General features: G+C 39.9%; 1 protein-coding gene across 8 annotated transcripts in view; it reads left to right on the top strand.

Annotated features, from left to right (window-relative positions):
* The window catches only part of TENM1 (teneurin transmembrane protein 1), a 579,830-nt gene extending 556,591 nt beyond the window's left edge, over window positions 1–23,239 (top strand). For all 8 annotated transcript variants that reach the window (XM_057425125.1, XM_057425126.1, XM_057425128.1 and 5 more), the window contains 8 exons: window positions 143–653; window positions 5,710–5,882; window positions 7,590–7,825; window positions 12,977–13,273; window positions 17,300–17,687; window positions 18,358–19,578; window positions 20,067–20,209; window positions 21,669–23,239. In XM_057425125.1, coding sequence (XP_057281108.1) covers window positions 143–653; window positions 5,710–5,882; window positions 7,590–7,825; window positions 12,977–13,273; window positions 17,300–17,687; window positions 18,358–19,578; window positions 20,067–20,209; window positions 21,669–22,427 — 3,728 coding nt within the window. In that variant the 3' untranslated portion in view covers window positions 22,428–23,239. The remainder of the gene's footprint in view (window positions 1–142; window positions 654–5,709; window positions 5,883–7,589; window positions 7,826–12,976; window positions 13,274–17,299; window positions 17,688–18,357; window positions 19,579–20,066; window positions 20,210–21,668) is intronic.
* The last annotated feature ends 444 nt before the right edge of the window (window positions 23,240–23,683 follow it).

Genomic DNA, 23,683 nt, shown 5'->3' with positions numbered 1-23,683 from the left:
TTAGATAATAGGGATTTAATGAGTTGGAAGAAGATCTTGTTTTATTGACCTGTAAGTGATACTGAGGAGAAGCAGTGTGTCAGGCTTAGGGGATCAGCTTAAATACAGACATGGATTACTAAAATTACCATTTCTCCCCCAGGTGATGGTGGCTATGCCAAAGATGCAAAGCTGAAAGCACCTTCTTCTCTAGCAGTCTCTCCTGATGACACACTGTACATAGCAGACCTTGGGAATGTTCGCATCCGTGCAGTCAGCCGAAACAAGGCTCACCTCAGTGACACGAACATGTATGAGATCGCATCACCAGCGGACCAAGAATTGTATCAGTTCACCATCAATGGCACCCACCTGCACACACTGAACCTCATAACGAGGGACTACATTTACAACTTCACCTACAGTGGGGAAGGAGATATTGGCACCATCACCAGCAGCAGTGGGAACTCGGTTCACATCCGCAGAGACACGAGCGGGCTGCCCCTGTGGATCGTGGTGCCAGGAGGGCAGGTGTACTGGCTGACAATAAGCAGCAATGGGGTTCTGAAAAGAGTTTATGCCCAAGGCTACAACTTGGCTCTGATGACATACCCTGGAAACACAGGGCTTTTAGCAACCAAGAGCGATGAAAATGGATGGACAACAGTGTATGAGTAAGTCCATGACATTAAATGCCTGATGTCAAGAACCTGATTTTAAATGACCACTGGATTTTTTTTTAGTCAGTTCTAATAATTTAGAAAGACACCCTGCTACTAACCCTTCATGAGAAGGACAAGCTGTGCTGTTGTACAACCTTTTAAAATGAAGCACTGCCATTTCTTAAGTGCTGAAGCCTGTCATATTGTGAAAGCTCTGGACATAGTGCTCATTAAGTGTAGCAGAAACTGCTTGATATTATGCTTCATTTGCACTTTATTATTGTGAATTTGTTTCTTTAAATGAAAATATTGTGGACTTTTTTGTAACTAAAGAAGTAGAGGCAAGTTGTGATGTGAATCAGGAATTTGCAAAATCCCTGAGGAAGGCAAAAATGGGAAAAATAGTATTCTGATCAGAGAAGGGAGTGTTGTAAAGGCAACTGAGAATCTCAGTGGATGGAATATCCAAAGGGTGAACTTTTCTCTATCAGCAGGGGAAAAGGATATATAATAACAAAGAGGATATTTACTAGAAAAAGGCTATACATACAAGCTGTAGGAATGGGCACGTAAGCAAAACCTTCAGGAGACCAAAAGAGCGAGGCAAGACAGTTAAAGATGTAGTCAGAACAACCCAATCTAGTCCCAGAGAGAGAACAACCCTAAAGAAAGTTCATTTTTTATTTATAAAGAGATGCGACATTTCAGGATTTCTTATTATTTCTAATTAATTTTCGTAATCACTGTTTGAGGATGTGACAGGTGATGGCTGGAAATCAGATGCTAACATTACAGTACTACTTCAGAGTCTCCAAGGAGGATAATAATGCCTGCTTTCTGTGGGCATAGTTGTTCATGGTCAAAAACTAAACTGAAAAGCTATCCAAGTTGGATATGAACAGAAAACACATTGAGGAGGATTAAATTTACTGCACAAGTCACCTGGAGAGGTGGTTGAGTCACCATCATTATAGGGTTTTAGAATTATGTTTTCTTAAAATAGAAGTAGGATAAAAGCAGAGAAAACTGCTGCCTAGTGCTTGAGATTTTTATTCAATGGGATGGTTTTCATCTATTATTCTGCCAAAGACTAAGTTAGTATGGTAAACATAGGTATAAACTGTTAGAGAGGACTATTTTTGACAATCTGCGGAAAAAAAAAACATACAGGGCCTTTTTTGGTTTAGATGTTATTATCAGGAATCTGTTGATACAAACTTTAATTCTCTTGCAACAAGACAAAGCACACTGTTATCCTGGTGCTGTTTAAATACTGATCTGACTGTTACCTTTTATGAGCAGAAATGACTTAAAATGTATGCGGTTTTGGAATCATTTCAGCACTGAGAGTGACCCATTTAAATCCCTACTTGAGGATGGCATCAGTCCAGACCATGGACCAGTGACGCTTTCAATAAGCTTTTACAGTAGCTCCAAGTCATTCCTATTCCATCTTAAAACACTGAACAGCATGTATTGTGGCAGGGACTTGATGTTAGACCATGTTAGAGCAGACTGTTTCTATTCATGTGCTTCTTAATCCTGGTAGTCTCACTCCATCCCACTGACACTGAGTGTAAACCATTTCACACAACTATTGCTTGTTCCTGGTTTCTTCTGGGAAGTTGTTTGTTGAAGTATGATTCAAGCATAGTGAGATCTTTTAAAGGACTTCACCTGCTTGTAGGTGCTTCCCAGTGTATGTCATGTAGATTTGTGCACAAAGAGCTGTGCCTTGAAAGGATTGATATGATGTGTATGGTGAACACAAAGAGATAGTGCTAGATTAAACAGGTTTTTATACTCTCACAGCTTTTGCTGCAGGCTGGGTAACTCTGTCCTCACTGATGCTTTGAGCTGTCCAGGCTTTGCATGACTGCACACTAGAAATTAGCTGCCACTCTAGAAATTAACAGAACTACAGTTATTAGCATTACAAAAACAACAGCACAATTTAAGAGTGAAGGCATGTCATTAATATTTATGTTCAAGCCAATATTTTAAGTCATCTTCATAATATATTACAATTTCCTGAGTGTCTGATGGAATGTCACCCAACCTGCTGCAGTCAGAGGGGCAACTGACTATACTGAGCACTGCTCTGAGTAGATGTGCCTTCAGGAGATGCTGCTCACCTTCTGCCATACATAGGTCAAGGGACGTGGTGATCCTTAGTTATTCTTTAACCAGGCATTCTTTTCCAGACAGCTCACATTGTGAACTGACACCCAATTTCAGTTTGAAAATTAGGGGTTTTGTGAAGGGGTTACTTACAGGAACATAGTATTGGGGCTTAGAGAAATACCATATGAGCAACTTTCAGATTGCTTGGAGTCATCTCCTCTGTTTAAACTAGATTTGCATTCACATCCAAAAGTTCAACCCATGTCACTATCAAACCGAAATAGGGATGAGTTTGTTTAACAACACGTATCATGGTTTGGAATATGAGCCAAGATAATGAACTGTTCAGAACATCTACCTGTATGTCAGATTCACTCAAAGGGGGGAATTATTAAGAGGTAGAAAACCACCTACAAAAGTACTTGTCATCCATCTGCTCTAATCTGATGGAATGGAAGTACTGAAAGAGCTCTTGCATAAAATTACAGCTAATGTACAATTTTCAGTCATCTAGAATTTTTTAATATTGTACCATTAAAGCTGTAAAAGGGGAGGGGGAGCACTGGGCCTCTATTAAATCAAGGACAAGAAAACACCTGCAAGAAGTAGCTCTCTCTGAAAAAGTTAATTAGACCGCTTTCCCTTTGAAATGATATAACTCTTACCTGTACTACACATAGAAATGCAAATGGATTATGAAGCTATATCCCCAAGTGTGCATTTCAAATATTGGTGAGCACTTCCTCATGTGAGTACTGAAATCAATGCAATTATTTGCATGATTAAATGGTCACTGACATGATTAACAGTGGCATAACTGGGCCCCAAATTAACATTAAGAAATATGTCATGATTGTGCCTCTATTAGTATGGGTAGGGCATTGCTCTGCCGGAGCAGAGTCCCACTGTGGTACTATTCATTATGTGAAAGGTGGCAGAATCTGTCTGCGGAGGCTTGAGTTTCTTGGAGCAATCTGGAATAAAAAAATGCCTTTGGATGGTCATGCTGGGGAATCGTTACTGAGACACTCATCTGCATGTTCTCCTTGAAGTCAGTGGGACCATCTACATGAGTAAGAGCCCATTGGCATGCACTCTAGTCTCGTTATAATTCAGTACTGTATCTGTCCAGCCATCTAGTAACAGTTTATCCCATTTTCAGTCACACAGGGAGTTTTGTGTCTCAGCAGCAGCCATATCAACAGCACAATTGGATCCTCAGTGAAGATGGATCCCAAGTATTGCACACAAGAGCATTCCAAAAACTGGCTGCATTTACACCATAAAAATGAATTATTTGAGCATTTTCTATGTTACAGTAGAATATCCAAATAACCCAGCAAGCTGTCATATCTGTTTGATCAAGCAGCAAATTAAATATATCTGCCCAATGTTCATGGAGTTTTCTAATGATGAAAAGTAGTATCAGAGCCAATTTTAATCGCTGGGTGTGGTACCCAGTCAACTTGCACAGAACCAGAATAAGTGCAGAATGGAAATAAGTCACAGGATGTATACGGGGGCAGTAGGAGGTGAGAGAGAGATTATATTGTATGTAACATTTGATTATTTTTCAAAAACAACACAAGATGGTGACTATTCATTGTCCACTGTTGTATTTAGGAAGAACAGCTGCCCTATTTTTGTTTTTGTTTTGAGGGGAAGAGAAAAAAATCCTGAATTTTCTTATTTTTTTTTTTTCTGCCAATACTTCTTGTGACATAGATTTTCCCTGACTAATTAGGGGGAAATTCAGATCCTAACGAAATGATGCCAACGCATTAAAGTGAAAGACATAGCCAGATCGTCCGCTGACGTGAATTGGAAGAGCTCCATTGGAGGCAGCACAGCTTTGTCGGTTGATACACCAACTGAGGATATGTTTGTCAATGAGAGGATACAGTTAATAAAACATGAAAACTTAATTAGGCTTTCCTACCTGCACAAAAAGGTTTCTATTTTATGAACATGAGAATTGGTTTTACTCATGCAAATACAACTGCAGTGTCAGCAGTATTGTAGATGAATAAAAGTATGTTAGCATCAGTAAGGTTTTTAAGATAGGAGGCATTAACATTAAACAATATCAAGCACCAAGCAATGTTCTGCATTGTTTTCTGTATTCATCAGAAAGAATAAAAATATCTGTAGAACTGAAAAGACCTCTTAGAAACGCTGCTCCAGAGCTTTTGAATTAATTATTGGCTTTCTCATAACATGGCCCTATTCACTTAAAGTACCTTAAACTAAAAGAATTTCTTTAGCATTGACGAAATTTAGGTGAATTAAAATGTGGTGCTCTAGATTCTGGTGCTGTTACTTGTGATGAGAAGTTCCTGCTGATTTGAGTAGGCCCATGGGAAACGTAACACAAGAGTAAAAACCATGTAGGCAACTTAATCGCTGCAGATTTCAATCTAATTTTATTGCTATTGTTACGCTTTAAGTCCCCTTTTTAAATGCGCCATTCATATTATGTACTTCACACATCAGCAACAAAAGGCAGGTTTTGAATGTTGCAGAATCTAAGAATTGGTTTTATTTAAACTTAAGAGTTAGAAAACGCCTTCTGGGGGGTGAGTTGGTTGCCTGAATACCGAGTGACCTCCAGTGGCCTCCCTCCTGCATCACATCCCAGCAGGCTGAGCCCCGACCATCTGTCCAGTGCTGAAACCTCTGGCAGAAGCTGCATGATGAAGGTAGCATCTCACACTATTCCCACTTCTGTTTTATCCAGCACCACTGAAAAAGAGCCCAAGCAGGAATTCGGATTAGGGAATGAATGCATTTTGAGTGAATAAAGGGATCAATTCTTATCTTTATACATATTGCACAGTGTTGACAATTGTCACTGGTTTTCTTTTTTTTTTTCCCCCATTCAGGAAAAAAAACCTACAAGACGACAGTGATGTATTTCATGGCTCTCTAACATCATGTCTTTCAGGTATGACTCTGATGGCCATCTGACAAATGCAACCTTCCCAACCGGAGAGGTCAGCAGTTTTCACAGCGATGTTGAAAAGCTGACGCGAGTGGAACTTGATACTTCAAACAGAGAGAATGTGATCACAGCCACAAACTTCTCAGCTACCTCTACAATATATACTTTAAAACAAGGTAATTAAAGCATTTCTGTTATTTCTTCCCTAATCATTACGTTTCAAAGTCTAGACATTATAGCATTCTTAACTGCTTGCAAAAAAAAAAGACATTAGAATTAGTTCATTTGTTTCTTCTTTGCTTCAGTACAAATGGCTAGATACTACTTTAAATTCTCCTGGGGTACCAATTAGAAACAAACCACAAGTGAATTCTTTTCCTTCTAGAAGAGTCCCATGGATAAATTCCTGTTATTGGAATCTCTGATGTCTTCAAGCTTTATGTGCTACTTTCAGCTTCAGTTTCTGGGGGACTTGGACTGCCCTATAATACACTGAGCTATGTTATTCTGAGAAATACTGCCCAGAAGAATGACATGCCCCACTGACGTTTTAGCACTGAAATGCCAATGCTGTGAGTTCTTTCTGGTAGTGCTGTGTTCTGGTGATGACAGCACTTACAGGAAAGAGGACAGCATGGCCCACCTCTGCTGGTGACTGCCTTGGGATGAGATTTTGACTCAACCCCTGTAGACAGTCCAGTACTTCCCTGCCAGTGTCATACCTCTCAAGAAGTATTTACTCTCTGCCTAATGGAATTGCCACAGTGTCCTCCAGATTGTGCAGATTCATCACCAAAGTGCTGGTTTTATATAGTTTAATCGATCTGCGATTTTTTCTCCTTGTTGATTTTTTGTTGTCAGTGGATTGTTCAGGCTTTAAGACAGCAGGTGCTGAGAAATTGCTCTCTGATTTCCTTCCACGTCTGCCATAGAAAAAGTTTGTAACTGAGCAAACCACAGAATTTTTCTTCCTCTCAGCTTTTAATCTATAAGAAACAAATAGGAAGAACTCACCTCACAAGAGACTCACTCCTCTTCACTATTGCATTGCAGAGACAGCACTGAATAAGTGGAAATAATTATATTATATTGTTCTATTGCCTGTCAGGCTTTGTCCAAGTGACCCCATCTGGTCTCTCCATCATCTCCTGACTGGCTGATTGTATGTCTGTCCTTAAATCTGAAACTCCTCAAAATTAGTATGTTACCAAATTCTGTCTCGGGAAAGTGCTAGCACAGTATGGGCAGTGCCAGAAATGAACAGATGTAGTTATTATTATACCTATCATATTTATGAATTCATATAATTTGCATATTTGCACATCTCTGTGGAACTATCACGAAGCACCCTGTGAGCAACTAGTCAGTCAGAAATACATCTGAGTCACAAAGTCTCTTTAATGTAATATCTGTTATCTTCACTTTTTGAAATACCCAACTATTTTCCACGTATTCGTGTCTCAAGAGCTGGGCTAGTTATTTCTGTGTGCACCAGCGTTAAAAAAGGGTGCTTTTCATAGTCCCAAGTTTCATGCTTGACCTCAGATACTCATTGCAGTCATTGAAGCATTACGCTGTCCTCTTCAAAGAGTTAAAAAAGCCCAACCCAGCCTATAGGTTTACATACTTTTAAGCTGAAAGCAAAATTCTTTATTCCTGCTGTAGGTAACCTTCACAGCAGAAATCATCAGGATAAATGTACCAAAAAGCTCTTTGAACATGGGAAGGCCCGGAGGTCACAGGCTGCAAAAATCACACTGTAGCTGATGTGTGTTCCGCTGTCTGTAACGTAGGGGTAAAGCCCTGTTGCACATACTTGTCTTGTAATTCTGGAGGTCTGAGCTCTTCTGTGTTCCCTGTTTTTGGTGGTTGTTTTTTGACAGATAACACGCAGAATATCTACCGGGTCAGCCCAGATGGGTCTCTGAGAGTCACCTTTGCCAGTGGGATGGAAATCACGCTCAACACGGAGCCTCATATTCTAGCAGGGGTTGTCAGCCCCACTTTAGGGAAGTGCAATATCTCCCTTCCTGGAGAGCATAACTCAAATCTCATTGAGTGGAGGCAAAGGAGGGAGCAGACCAAAGGCAATATCTCCACGTTTGAAAGAAGGCTAAGGGTAAGGCTTCCTCTTGTGTAAAGTGCAGTGTTCCTTTTGAAAGCCATTGAACTAAAATCACATTGAAATGTTCTGCTCTGTAAAAACATTGATAGAAACTTCATATCAATGGTGGGCCCCAGCCATGAATTTCAAAATCAGACTCTTCCAGCAGTCACAGGGATGTTTGATCTCTGTTTGATTTTGGTTGTGAGGCTTGACCTCAAGACATAATTAGGTTTTTTTCCTCCTCTTCTTTTTCAACTAAGAACTTAATTATGGCTTTGGAAGAAGCTATGAGCCAAGCATGAGGCATCCTGGCACAGCAGCAGAGTTGGAGCCTCTCTCAGAGAGCCATTCTGCCTCTCTCAGATGTATCAACCCTCTTTCTTCTGGGGAAATAGCTGGTGCCAGCCTCTGCCTGGGACAGGGTCTTACTGGACACATCTTGGGTGTCCTGGCCATTGCATCTCCTGCAAGCCAGAATGACACAGAACCTCCCTGTGTATCCATTCAGGCTGTGTATTCAGCCCTGTACCACTCACTCTGAGACCCCTTCACTCCCTCTGGCTGATTTACACTATGGCTCCAATAAAGATTTACTTTAACATTGCATCCATGGTTTATTTTCATCTGTAAGGAGAACTCACAGATTACAATGACAGATGGTAAACGTTCAGCATTTAATTAGGTAACACTAAGGCTCAAAGAGACTGCTACCTTGCAGAACAGGTTTTTATGAAATCAATTCTGGTTTTCACATGAATACACTTTAAAATGCCTGTACCGGTAGTACAACTGGGAATTCTGGCCTTAAAAATATTGCATTATGAACTGCAACCTTTCTGGATAGGTATGGTCTCAGAAGGTACATCTGTTAGCACTGAAAATACAGAGATGTATTTCTAGATAGTGTTATTGTTTTCCTGCAGAGTTTTCCTATGATGCAGTTTGTATTTTCTGTTGTTGAAGTTGACTGCAGGTTCTTTTAACTCATTTTCACTTCCTTCCATGTGATCTTTAAAATTCCCTGGCAAAAAAAAAAAGAAAAGGAGGAAATTCACAAATTGGTCAGGATTAAATGGATTCTGACTGGAGTCATAAAATGTTCATTGAAATACTGCAGTGTCCAGATCTCAGCTGATTGACCTACCTCTGGATCAGCCTGTTGGTGCAGAGAACCACTCATGTACTCCTCTTTGTCCACCTTCACCTTCATCCCATGGGAGGATGGAAGGTGAAGGAGAAGTGTAAGAATAATTTTGATGTGCTGCTGTCTTACATTCTGTGTCCTTCCAAAAATACCCACTAGCATCACAGCTGTTATTTCTGTAAACTGTGTCTTTTTTTACCTACCCAAGATCAAGGGGGTTTATGGATTTTCCCTGCCTACTCAGAAGGACAAGTCATATTACAGACTTTTCCCTTCTCTTGACTCCGCTGAGCTCTAGGACTGCCTGTCTGAGGACTGTCGCAGCAAGGTGGGAAGGAACCAGATAGGATAGGACATTAAATACGAATTTGATAGTGGAAAGGAGGAGAAATATTCAACACATAGGTTACACCGTGTAACAAGAGAAAGGGACAAATGGACTATTGAGGCTGTTACTGCCAGTAAGAAGGACTTTGGAGGATAGGTGAAATTTTTGGGTCCTAGAGTTCAGCTTTAGTACTGAGGTGTTTGCTTGGGATGCTGATGGAGCAGGGAGCCAGTGGAGGTGGCAGGAGCTGGAGCACTGCAGGTGGCAAGGAAGGCCAGCAGCATTTACCCAGAGTCTGCTATCTTTCGTGGATGATTAAAGGAAATATGCAGGACAGCAAGCAAAATATATCATCATACAGTGTGTTTGAAGCAATACACCAAATAATGAAAAGGATTTAAGGCTGTTGATAGATCCTTGAGTACTGCTGGGAAAAAAAAAAATGTGGCATCATTAGAAGTCCTTATGCTGGATGAGGTTCTGGGGAGGCCTTCTGAAAACTTCTAGTTTCATTTTAAGTTGTATTTTGCAAAGAAAGTTTTTAAACACTTAATATGCCATGACTGGCACAACAGGTAGTGTGTTAGAAAGCTTGCAATGTAGGGCAGAAAGAACTATGCTGAACTTTGAAAATATATGTAAAGAAAAGCTCTGGGGATTGGACCAGTTCTCAGTGGAGATGAGCAGACTTTTGGGAGCCTTCAGTTAAAGAATTAAAACAGCACAATGGAAGAGCCTTCTGAGGGGGGAAAAAAAGCATAGAAATGAGGTTTAAAGATGTTACTTAGAGATCAGTCCTGATACAGCCATTGAAACCAATGAATTTGAGTGTTAACAGGTATAAATTAGGAGGCAGGTAACTGGGGATGAGATAAAGAATGACCCAGTTGAAGAGAAGAAAGTGTTTCCTTCTCTGCCTGGTCCTAACACTCTGAATTCTTAGTTGCAATTAGCAACCATTTTGAAAGCATGTCTCTCTATTAGTGTTATTTCCAATTTTGGAAAGAGGCCACAGTTAGCACGTTGTGAATAATGCTGTAAACGTGTTTTAAGAAGTGGGATTTTTGCATGGTGCACATTCCCTGCTCTGGAAATAGAACAGAAGTGAGTAAGTTAACTGAAATGCTAGAACAGACATCTAACTTTATCTCAGTATCTAAATCAATGTGGGAAACAGGAATTAATCACAGGTTTCCTTTAAGTGAAGAACCGGCTGCCCTGGCACTTCCTGAAAGTATATAAAACAGTCTGTAGGCATGTATGCATTTTATATTAATAATAAATCTATGTACAATCAGGCATTTTAACATCAATCTTAATCTAGCAAGACTTCTTTTTTATCAATTGAACTGCTATTTTAATTGACTTCTAAAAATGAAGCAAAGGCTGCTGTTAAAACCAATGAGCATGATGCATAGTAATATACTGATTAGAATGCAGCTCTGTTCTCTCCTGTCTTTTGCATAACTTAGAGGAACTTGGCATTGGATGCAGTCCAGGTTTTATAACTGAATATCTACAAAATTAAAAATCGAATGCTTGGCCAGTCTTACTTATTTTTGCCTTTTTCTTTTTCTTTTAATAACAAAAAAGGAAGTAACTCACTGGCCTCAATTCAAAAGTCCTACACATAAAGGCTTTGACAGATACATTTATTATGGCATTTAGCAAATTATCTCCTTTCATTTACCAGTCTTACAGCAACTTCTAATGATAGGACCAAATCCTCTGCCAGTGTGTATCCATTTACGTTGACTCAAATCAAAACACAGACAAGGAAATAATACAATCATCTCTTCTGATTTACAGATTGTAGGCAGTTTAGGCTTGAGAATGAAAGCCAAGAGGAGTGCACATTTATGTTATTATTTCCACTGCGAAATTTCTACCTATAAAACTAATGGAACTAGAGTCAACTAATGTTTAAAAATATATAATAAATATATATTTTTATGCATTGCTGATAGTATTATTGAAGTCAGCTGAATTCTCTCCTTATTTTCATCAGCTGACATTGCTTTCAGAAACCAGTTTTCCCTGGCTTGTAAGAGGACATATGATCTACACCCTCTCACAGGGGCTCCTTACTGCATTGTGCGTACATTGGAGGAGTCATCTTTAAGAAGCCACTGGGATTTGAAATCAGCCTTTCAGTGACAATGTTGAAATGAGGCCTGCTACCAGCATATTGCCGTGTCCCTTGAAAAGGGTGTTAAATTTAACTTAAACCTAATACAAGAAAGTAAACTAATGAGACATAAAATGTGGAATACAAGGGAAGTAATGGCATCCACCCAAACCTTATTTTCACTCTGTGGGTTGAACTGAGCATCACATTTTGCTTGGGCTCCTTAACTATCATTAGAGCATAAATTGTAATAGTTACAGCAGTCTACAGGAGTATATAGGTATTTTATGGCTATTGTAAATGAACACTGTTAAAGTTAGACATGTGTGTATATAAAACCCCAGGAATGGTAGTTGAAGAAAGAACACCTGCTTCTTCTAGATTTTCAAATTATTTTGTATCTAAAAACAGAAAGTGAGAAGGGAAAAAAAAAGGTGGTTTCTAATCACTACCACCGTATGATCACAGCTTGAATTATTAAACAGATATTCTTAACCATTTCCTTTATGGCTGTGCCTCCAGGTCTCAGTGAGAGTTAGCACTGCACTGAGCTAACACCTGCACTGACATCGTTTCTGCCGTAAAGAAGTTATTAATTGGAATAGATTAATACAAGTGATTAGATAAAATGCAGCAGGTTAATACAATGAGCGCTTTGAGCATTGATCTGAGAAAGACAAGTCAATGAACAATGTTTTATGGTTCCCTAAATTGTATCTCTGATTTAAATGGAGTTTTAATAGTGATTGCCCAGTGACTGAATGGTGTAAGCAGCAGATGATGACAGCACTGGATAAGTATATTCTGTGTTCATGAATGTGATTCTGCTTTGAACTTGATTTCAAACAGAGAATTGGGTTGCCCCTCTGCATTTTCCTGTTGGACCATAAATGTTAACAGCTCGTAACACAGTCACTATATTCAGCTGTCGGGCACAGTGAGCTTAACAGATGTTGCAGGTCCCAAATGTGGCGAGATCTGCAATGAGGAATATGGCTGGACCAGGCCCTGCTGCCACTGGCTGTCACGATCTCTGGGAGAGGGATGGTTTTGTGAAGAAGTATGAAGATGCTGGTGAGCAGGGTCTTGGGGAGCTGCAAGCACAGTTCTTGCCTTTGCAGCATCAGTATGTGACCTGGTGTGGGCTGTCTCAGAGCAATAGCTGACCTATCTACATTAACAGAGCTTAAAAGAGAGGATGTGAGATAGGATGTCTTTGTTAATTTGTGGGCTTAACTACACATCTTTGGCTGGAATCAAGAAGTCCATCCGCAGCTGTGAAGAAAAACTTGGGAAAAGTGAGAGCAGAGGTGAGGGTTTAGTACATGGAAATAGGAAACATCCTATAATGAAAAGTATAAGACTCAATTCAAGCAGCATTTGTTTCTTGGTCCTCCTCTTTCTAGTGCGAATATTTTTGTATTTTCTTGTCTTTAATAAGGCCTAAATTTTCCATCATAATGTTAGATCACTGCCCATTTTTATTAGAGCTGACACAGAGATGTTTGGTTTGTGTGTAATTAAATGCATGTTTTTCTTACTTTGCTGTATCTTTGCATTTAGGCCCACAACAGAAACCTACTCTCCATTGATTTCGATCATGTAACAAGAACAGGAAAGATTTATGATGATCATCGAAAATTCACTCTTCGGATTATGTATGACCAGACAGGACGCCCAGTTCTATGGTCACCCATCAGCAAGTACAATGAGGTCAATATCACTTATTCGCATTCTGGATTAGTCACCTATATCCAAAGAGGAACCTGGACTGAGAAAATGGAGTATGATCCAAGTGGAAACATAATTTCCAGAACATGGGCAGATGGTAAAATATGGAGTTACACATATTTAGAAAAGGTAAGTAATTTTTAAAAGTGGATTGTTGTACCAAGGCCAAAAATATTTGGTTTTATAGAGATACAGTATTGTGAGCTGTGTTATAATGCCACCTCTCGCAAGAGTATTTAACACTTTTGAAATAGAAAATGCATACAGTTACATAACTAAATGAAAATGCCTCTGGAAATGGTTAGACCTACATGTCACCCACTCAAACCTGCCATAGTTTAGCTCTGAAAAAGTTATCAGCACCTCAGATTTGTTTAATTGGTAAGTAAAAATGACTTCTTTCTCTCAGTCTGAGTGAACAAAGGACATGGTCACTGCTGAAAAGCACATTGCTGCTCTATATAACATAGTCAAAAATATAACAGTACTGAAAGGGAACTTTTTGCTTCCCATAAACACAGCTCATTTTCAAACCAAAATGACAAGCCAGCAAGTACAACCTTACATCTATTCAGTGCTGCACTGGAAAAAAGGCATTGATCCTATGAGGTGAAAGTTTACTTCAGTATTTATGAGAGCCATTGGGGGGGGGGGGGGGGGAACGACTTTAATATGAAATAAGTTATTGCTCTTCTTTTATAGTGACTTCATGTCTAAATTGCCTGAGTATTGTAATTTTCATTTATGTCTACGGGTAATGATCTCAAAATGAGGGAATAAATGTTGTACAGACTGAAGAAGAACAGCATTTCCTTCATGTGTAGAAGCATCTTATTTGGTCTTTGTCTCCCAAAACCAAAAGACCAATCTGTATTTTTAAAGGTTTCAGAACTTAGTGTGAAATTGTATTCAAACGGCATACTTTTAACCCTTATTTTTTAAATAGCAACATCTTGGACTATCCAATATACTGTGAGTTTGCAGAACATTTTCTCTGAACCTCTTAACCACAGGGAAAGGCTAGAAGGGTACAGGTGAGGTAAAACTGGTAGGGGGTATTCCAAACAGAAAATCCAATGGCTTTGAAGTTATTTATACATAAAATAGTTCCAAATGTGTGCTTTTAAGATAAACTTTGGTGTACTTTTTTTAAATGTATTTAAGCTTGATCCTCAAAAAACTTAAACCTAACAGAGAGAAAAAAATGATTGAGACTTGAGAATGCATAAAAATCTTATTCCTTCCTTGTCTGCATGCAGTTTGATTCTTGCACGTATTAACAAGATTGGCAAACCCTAGAAGCTTCAGAAGTTTGGTTCAGATAAATTTGCCAGGAATGCTTTTGTCTCTATGCTCTTCTGCAAATGGCAAGTGAACAGGTGTTTAATAGAGCTTTCAGATACTTGGGCAATGTGCCTTTTGGAGGAATCTTATTTTTTCTTTGGGTCTAATGGACCATAATTTTGGAAAGATGCATGCTTCTTATCTTTCCAAACCACTTTGTCTGTTCTTAGTTTATGATGAGCTTATAAATAAAGTCATAAAACTGTTATTCTGGAATTGTACACAAGTGGCCAAATCCTGATCTTGTAGAAGCAAATAGCAAAAGCTAGCAGGTTATGCTGTAACTGGTTGTTAAAAATAACTGGAAGTCAGACAAACCATGGACATGATCTCCCAGCTATTTAATGTACTTTCATCATTGTTCTTGAGCCAAGGAAAGATGGATTCACTATCAAAATTAGACAATGAAATATCATTTTGTGGCTCCATTAAAGTCAATAACTCATTGTGTTAATTACATAATGATTACTAGAGGTTGTCTGAAAACTCGTAAGATCCAGTGATTCCTTTTATCAAAAAATCAATTCTATAATTCACTTCCAATTCACAGTTATTTAATTCTTCATTTTTAGCACTTGATGAGTTAATTTGAGCAACCTGGTCAAGTGGAAGGTGTCCCTGCCCATGGCAGGGTGGTTGGAAGTAGATGAGCTTTAAGGTCCCTTCCAACCCAAACCTTTCCATGACTCTGTAATTATACATCTTCAAAAAACTCTACTCCTTCCAAAATGAGCTCCAATATTTTAGGGTTTAAAAGCCCTATGACAGTAGCACTGTAAATAATTTTTACTGATGAGATTCGGTTCTTCTTGTTTTGGTCACTTTCCTCAATTAGTTAATGGTGTTATAAAATTGCCTGCATATCCCAAGCTTGCTTCCAAGATCCTGCTGTTTGCCACCGGACAGAATAGATGAGCGGCTGTGTGCGTATGTTGGACAGAACTGACATCTAGTGGTGATGCTCAGCATTTCTGTGGATCCCCACTAGAGCTCGCAAGTAATTGCCACTGGCTGTTTGTCTTGATATACCATGTGGCATCATTCATTACGTGGTTGACCAGGCTCTGGTTGATTTTATAAAATGACAACTCTCTGGATGTTTTATGAGCTACCCTCTAAAATCCATTAAACAATTAGAATCCAATTTGTGCAAAGAGTGAAAAATCTATTGTAATATTATTAGGATGAATTGGGAATTTATTTTAGAGGTATCCTCTAATAGGCTAGCGAGGATACTAAGTCTTCAACCCTTGTACTGTCTATCCTTTTACTATCCTGGACAAAAGTGGAAAAGCCACAAAGTGCTGTAAAAATGGCACAGAGGGGCACTGAAGTTATATTAGAGATGTTTCTGGTCTTGTTATTCATACTCTGTCAATGGCAGACAGCTTAAAAACAGGCCAGGGAGCAGTACTGAGGGAGAGGCGTCACATCAGTGCTAGAAGAGAGTTCAGCCAGTGGTTTACTGCAGACTGGGGACTCTTGGCTGAAGGTGAAAACAAAATAAACCCTGTGCATGTTAGAAATGCTTGGCAGACCAGCAGTAAAGCAATGAGAAAGCTCGTTGTAAAGATCTGTCGTCACCAGTTGGCAGAAGGTGACTTGCAAGTGGCATATGTTGGTGCTCTCTGGCTTGTATACAGGTGACAGATGCCTTTCACCAAGGACAGGAAGAAATACGTCTTGGAAGGGCAGGAGGCTGGGGCTGCAGAGAGGATGGCCAAGGCTTAGCCTATCTTTGGCCCTTTCAATAAACACTTGGACTATCTGTCAGAGCAAAGTGGCTTGTGTTACTTAACACATTGCAGGGCTGAGCTATTGGTGTTTTTTTCCCAGGGAAGATTTTTGAGCTTAAAGGACAAAAAAGCCTTTTTTTTTTTTTCTGATTTCTTTCCCCAGTGCTGTATGAAAAAGCACTCATGCTGTTCCTCATAGGACTTTGTTTTAGGGGATGTCTCAATCATGCAGAAGCCTGATAAATTTCCTTATGTGCCTGGTAGGTTTGGGCTGTGAGCTAAGAACCATGCAGTGTCAGCACTCTGTCTCAGCTCAGGTACTGTGGCAAGGATGTTTCAACAGTGACTGTTCACCGGTGGGGTTGTACTCTGTGACACTGTGACTTTACATATTCATCTGCCAAACAAACCAGCCAGATTTCATTGCCCAGCCACAATTGGCCAGCCACAATTAACCAGCACAGGGCAAAATATCAAGCACTTCTGTAGAAATTACATTTTTTGTAAATATTAAATAACAGAGATAGAAGTACTCACACCAAACAACCTGCAGACTGTTTTTTTTCATCTGCAAACATGGGACCCCGGGGGAATGTGCATTTAATAGAAGACATACGGAAAAAGGGGGTAGGTCTGTGCTAGAGGTATGCAGAGTGCCAATAAAAGCTAAACACCTTGTACACACCACTGAAAGTTTCCCCTTTGCACCTACACTAGAAACATCTGCTAGTGCTGATGCTCTGCCGGTGTGTGAGGAAAAGGTTCTCTCTGGTTTTGCTTCCTGGGAGGATGACCTAAATATTTCAAAGCAACACAGCAAGTCAGCATGAGGCTGAAATGCTACTGAGAGCCACATCGGCCTTCCAGTTTGGAGGTCCTTACCTCTAAACTTACTATTATTCTCCTCCTGTTTTGTACCACCTTGCTGGCCAGGTCTCCTGCAGCTTCATTTGGCGTTGTACAGGCAGTAAAACCAAACTACAGGAGTGGATGTTTTTTTCAGCATTTCCTTAACCATCAGGCACTCCCTAGATGAATAATATTTGCTTACACTACCATTCCTGTTTGATTGCAGTCTGTGATGCTGCTGTTGCACAGCCAGCGCCGCTACATCTTTGAGTACGACCAGTCGAGCTACCTGCTGTCGGTCACCATGCCGAGCATGGTGCGCCACGCCTTGCAAACCATGCTGTCCGTCGGGTACTACCGCAACATCTATACCCCTCCGGACAGTAGCGCGGCGTTCATCCAGGACATCGCCAGAGACGGACGGCTTCTGCAGACACTGTACCCTGGGACAGGGCGCAGGGTCCTTTACAAGTACACCAAGCAGTCCCGGCTTTCTGAGATTCTCTATGATACCACTCAAGTCACGTTCACCTATGAGGAATCTTCTGGGGTTATTAAAACAATACATTTAATGCATGATGGGTTCATCTGTACCATCAGATACAGGCAAACAGGTTTGTGTAACTTTTACTATTTTACTAAAGTTTTTGGCCCTAATCCTGCACTTTCCTGGCATGAAATTCCATTATTTTTATGTCTACAAGTTCTTATATTTTATGTTTCAATAGAAAAATGTGTGTGTGTCTATGTCTGTGTCCATACACATATATAGCTCTCCATTTGAAATATAGTTTTCTTTTTATTGCTTGGTATGGAATAGCTCATATAATGTTTGATTGTTTTTATTCCACTGTGTGGATATTCACTAAATACTAAATCAAGTTGTTTTATTGTTTGCATTTTCAAGTTTCCTTGCTTATACCATAATATAACATAAATTCAAAAGGACTGTTTATACAAGGAAGGAAATCAGCATGTAATATAAATTTAGTTTAGAATTATCTTGTAAGTAAACAGAAATCATAATTATTAATAAGAGAGCATTCATTTAAACAAATGTTAATAAAATATAAATATTTTGCAGAGCAAACATTAATAAGGGTTTGTGAGAGAATAACTTAACATATTCTTAGTTAACAGTATTTTCTGAGATAGTCAAGTAGCAATAAGGCTTAAGGGTATATTTGAGCTCATTGCCTGTCTGCTTGATCTGTAGGTTAAGTATACTGTGGATATAATTCACGATTCTTCTTGCTTTTCCTCTTCCCTTTTTGTTTTGGACAGGTCCGCTTATTGGCCGCCAGATCTTCAGGTTTAGTGAAGAAGGACTTGTAAACGCCAGATTTGACTACAGCTATAACAACTTCCGTGTCACGAGCATGCAGGCCATGATAAATGAGACACCTCTTCCTATAGATCTGTACCGTTACGTCGATGTTTCTGGCAGGACTGAACAGTTTGGAAAATTCAGTGTCATTAATTACGATTTAAACCAAGTTATAACCACCACTGTGATGAAACATACCAAAATTTTTAGTGCTAATGGCCAGGTGATTGAAGTACAGTATGAAATTCTCAAGTCTATTGCTTACTGGATGACCATCCAGTATGATAATATGGGTCGTATGGTGATCTGTGATATACGCGTAGGTGTGGATGCCAATATAACAAGATACTTTTATGAATATGATGCTGATGGTCAGCTTCAGACGGTGTCTGTGAATGATAAAACCCAGTGGCGCTACAGCTATGATCTTAATGGCAACATCAACTTGCTGAGCCATGGGAACAGCGCACGCCTCACTCCTCTGAGATACGATCTGAGAGATCGCATTACCAGACTTGGAGAAATTCAATATAAAATGGATGAAGATGGTTTTCTCAGGCAAAGAGGCAATGAGATCTTTGAGTACAACTCTAACGGTCTGCTGAACAAAGCATATAACAAAGTGGCTGGCTGGACTGTGCAATACTGTTACGATGGTCTTGGAAGAAGGGTTGCAAGCAAGTCAAGCCTCGGGCAACACTTACAGTTCTTCTATGCTGATCTCTCCAACCCAATAAGAGTTACTCACTTGTACAATCATACCAGCTCAGAAATAACATCCCTGTATTATGATCTTCAAGGTCATCTCATTGCAATGGAATTGAGCAGTGGTGAAGAATATTATGTTGCTTGTGATAACACTGGAACACCTCTAGCTGTATTTAGCAGTCGGGGCCAAGTCATAAAAGAAATACTGTACACCCCATATGGAGAGATCTACCAGGACACTAATCCAGATTTCCAGGTTATCATTGGTTTTCATGGAGGGCTCTATGATTCTCTTACTAAATTAGTTCATCTGGGCCAGCGGGACTATGACGTCATTGCTGGCCGATGGACAACACCAAACCATCACATATGGAAACACCTGAATGCTGTCCCACAGCCATTTAATCTCTACTCATTTGAAAATAATTACCCAGTCGGCAGAATCCAAGATGTTGCTAAGTACACAACAGGTAAAAGTAACATGTTTCTCATGAAAATACAGCTATCTGTCAAATTCTGCCATGGATTTAAGACTCCAGAAATCTTTTGCATACCTCTGAAGTTACTGTTTGGCTCTAATCTTACGTATGTTAAATTAATGTCTTTAATAGGTGACATTTTACTGAGCTTGATCTGTTTTCTATAGCCTTTATGGTAGCCAAGAAAATAATTTATAGTTGCTTCTGCTGCTTTTCTAAGTGCTAAAATTAGGGGAAGAATGGAGGCAGCTTAATTTGAATTTTTTCCACTATAAATAGATAGAAGGTACACTATTGATCCAAGTATAGCTATGCTTTGTAATCAAATAATTTGTTTGCTACAATAAATGCTGTAACCAATACTGAAAACATAAATTGATGTGAAAATGATTTCTGCATAGCTGCAATTTCTGCAGACTGCCCTCGCTTTTTCTAGGAGTTATATACCTTATTGCCAGCATCCTTTTCTTGTTTTGTAGACATTGGAAGTTGGCTAGAGCTGTTTGGTTTCCAGTTGCACAACGTACTACCTGGATTCCCAAAACCAGAGATAGAAGCTTTGGAGACAACATACGAACTTCTAGAGCTTCAAACAAAAACCCAAGAGTGGGATCCTGGGAAGGTCAGCAAAAACTCTGTTCAGCTGCTTCTAATAGTAAGATAAGGATTTTTATTAGAATACGTTGGAGACCAAGGAAACAATGTGACTTTATCTTTCAGCATAATAGGCAAGGCAAATAGTCTAACAATGCTAGAAACGTTCATGTTAATCCTGTACATGTGTGAGAGTGGAGTGAGAGTTTTAAGGAGACGCTTTTAGCAACACAGGGGAGCAACTTTGCAGCTCTTTACAGAGAAACTATGCAAATTTGAGAAACAAAAGGGTAAATGTGTTAAAGCGTTTGTGTGAAAATAAAAAAAAATACCAAAAAATTGTGGGATTCAATATTAAAACAACAGATTTTCATCTTTGTTAGCAAAAATGCAACAAGATGCAAAATCACTGAGCGTAAAAACAAGTCTGTACCTCTACATAGTTATTGAAAAGAGAAAGGAAAGAGAAGGGAAAAGAGAAATTTTGCTATGGATTTGTAGGGGGGTCTGTAAAACTCAACCTCGCTTCAGGGCTTATTTTCAGTTAAGAAGAGCCATGCAGCAACTGTCAGGGTCTATCAATCAATGAAACTGCAACAGAACCAACTACCGATATTCTGAGCAGACATTCATGTTCTTCATGTGACCATATGAACATCTGTTAACAAAGAAATATGATTTTGCATAGATGAGAGAGAAAAAGACTCCTTTCATCTAATGTAGTCAGGAAAAGGAGGTATGAAGTGTTGTGAGTTTATGTTCACAGCATTTAGCACACCTCTTTTCCATGCACAAATGAGTACAAAAAGTGCAGAGCGCTGGAGGGTTGGAGCTAGTTCTGGACATAGGAACACGTTCATGCAAAATTATCACTGAGATATTAAAGAAGCTGTTACAAAGGCACAGAAAAAGTGTATTGATGGGTATAGTGTTGAAAAAACAAATAGCTGGTTGAAGGGGGTTTTTTTAGCCTCAATCTACAAATCTGATGTACTTGCCTGGTTCTTATTGTTCTAGTGTCTTGAGACCTTCACAACCTACTTTCCTTAAAGAATGGGCTATGAAAACTTACTGCTATTTTACAGAAGACATAATTAGATGCACAGAGACTAAGCATATATTCATGTGAAAGAGCACAGCTTTGAGTTCAGGTTTCCCCATGCCTAAGAGTTGAAAGCCAGCCCTTAGAGTAACAATTCAAAGATGGGTGGAAAAAAAAAAAAGAAGAAGAAATACAAAATTACCATTTTTAATAAATATGTTTTCTATTTGTTTCCTAGAAATAAAAGAGTCCAAGAGGCTGAAAGCAATGCCTTAGGTGATTAGAAAGCCTGTGCATATACCCAGGCTCTGTAGATATGCACAGTGTTTTCCAGACAAATTGAAGGTCCATTCTAAGCAATCAAGAGATTAGTAGGGTCTATGAGACACTATAATGAACTGCAAGATGCCTCACCTGCAAACTTCACTGGTATTTTCTTTTCCAGACTATCCTTGGCATTCAGTGTGAGCTACAAAAGCAACTCCGAAACTTCATATCCTTGGATCAACTTCCCATGACACCCAGATATAGTGATGGCAAGTGCTATGAGGGAGTGAAGCAACGGAGATTTGCAGCTGTTCCTTCAGTATTTGGAAAAGGCATCAAATTTGCTATAAAGGACGGTTTAGTGACAGCTGACATCATAGGTGTGGCTAACGAGGACAGCCGGCGCATTGCTGCCATCCTCAACAACGCTCACTACCTGGAGAACCTGCATTTCACCATAGAGGGCCGAGACACGCATTACTTCATCAAGCTGGGGTCTTTGGAAGAAGATTTGGCTCTCATTGGCAACACCGGAGGACGACGCATCTTGGAGAATGGCGTCAACGTCACGGTGTCACAGATGACTTCTGTCATCAATGGGAGGACTAGACGCTTTGCTGACATCCAGCTCCAGCACGGCGCACTCTGCTTTAACGTTAGGTATGGAACAACAGTTGAAGAAGAAAAGAACCATGTGTTAGAGGTAGCCAGGCAGAGAGCCGTGGCTCAGGCCTGGACTAAGGAGCAGAGACGGCTGCAGGAAGGGGAAGAAGGTATTAGGGCATGGACAGATGGAGAGAAACAGCAGCTTTTAAGCACTGGGAGGGTACAAGGCTACGATGGATATTTTGTTTTATCTGTGGAGCAGTATCTTGAACTTTCTGACAGTGCCAATAATATTCACTTTATGAGACAGAGTGAAATAGGCAGAAGGTAACAAAGAAAATTTCTGCCTTTGCGTCACCAAAGACTGCCTGTTTTTAAACGTAAAATGGTTTATTGTATTGGTTTTTCTAGATCAGAACTCTGTATATATAAATATAGAGGAAAAAACATATCCAACTGCCTTTAAATGTGACAGAAGATGGTATTTTAATATTGTTCATTTAACTCTTTGAGAGATGACAGTGACAATTTTTAGTTCTTGTGTGGCAGTATTCAAAACCTTCAGAAGCAGAGTCCTGACGGCCGAGCAGCGCGACCTGCGCGAGTCCCCGCAGGGTAGGGCAGAGCACAGCATGCTCTGCCACCTGCTAAAGAAACACAGCTTTTTTGTTGTCGTTGATTTAATAATTCACCAGTTATCTAAAGGGTTACAGAGCCTCATTCTGCAACCCTCACTCACTGGGTAGTTTGTATCCCAGTGAGATCTCCCAGAAGTTCAAGGGATTGCATACAGAAACCAGACTGTGTATGGGAACTTTGTAGTTGCTCACCGACCCCACATATGTCATTCCTCGCAGCTATGATCTAAGGGGTTTTCTATTCTGAGAAACCCAACTTGTATTGGATACAGTACGCAAAAGGCTGTTCCATATGGCCTTCAGCTTTGCCACCTCTCAGTGATGAATGCCACCTTGTGTCTACTTTTGCATGTGGGGGCCTCTCGCCCAAGGTTTCCCTTGGTTATGCTGGAGTCTGGCAGCACATGTGGAGCTGCTGATCTTCCTGAAAGAGAGGTGCAGGGTGGCAGCGTCCTGATGGGCTTCAGAGGGGTGTGAGGGGTGGCCAAAGAAGAGCTTTGAGAGCACTGCAGTCCGTTGGAGTCTCTCCACTGATATCAGAGTGCTCCAGAGTGGGCTACAACTCAGCGCTTTCAGGACAACCCTCTTTGTCCAGCTGGGAGGGCCCACACAGTGCAGTAAGGACAAGCCATGCAGGATCAGTCCTGTCTGTAGTCATTGGGCCAGGACTCATCTTTTCACAGATCGTTTGGAAATTGCAGTGTTGTTGGGTTTAGGCATCTTGTTCTTTTCATCTCAAATTAATAGTCCTGTTGTATTACTCATTTTTTCAAGTCTGAAGAAGATTGGTGGGTTGGGAGTTGGTGAACCTAAGTGTGGATAGTGAATATGTTGATAAACGTAGAGTCATTTTGGGCATGACTCTTCACTTTTCAGCTCAATATCTAGAGCACATAGAAAAGCATTATATTGCATGGACAGAAATTTTTATTTCCCAAGGTATCATGCG

The sequence above is a fragment of the Pezoporus wallicus genome, unplaced genomic scaffold, assembly GCF_028554395.1.
Source record: "Pezoporus wallicus isolate ANWC-B61680 ecotype Strahan unplaced genomic scaffold, APGP_CSIRO_Pwel_v1 scaffold_6445, whole genome shotgun sequence".
NCBI classification, from domain to species: Eukaryota; Metazoa; Chordata; class Aves; order Psittaciformes; family Psittacidae; genus Pezoporus; species Pezoporus wallicus.
This window is presented reverse-complemented; position numbering and strand designations above follow the sequence as displayed.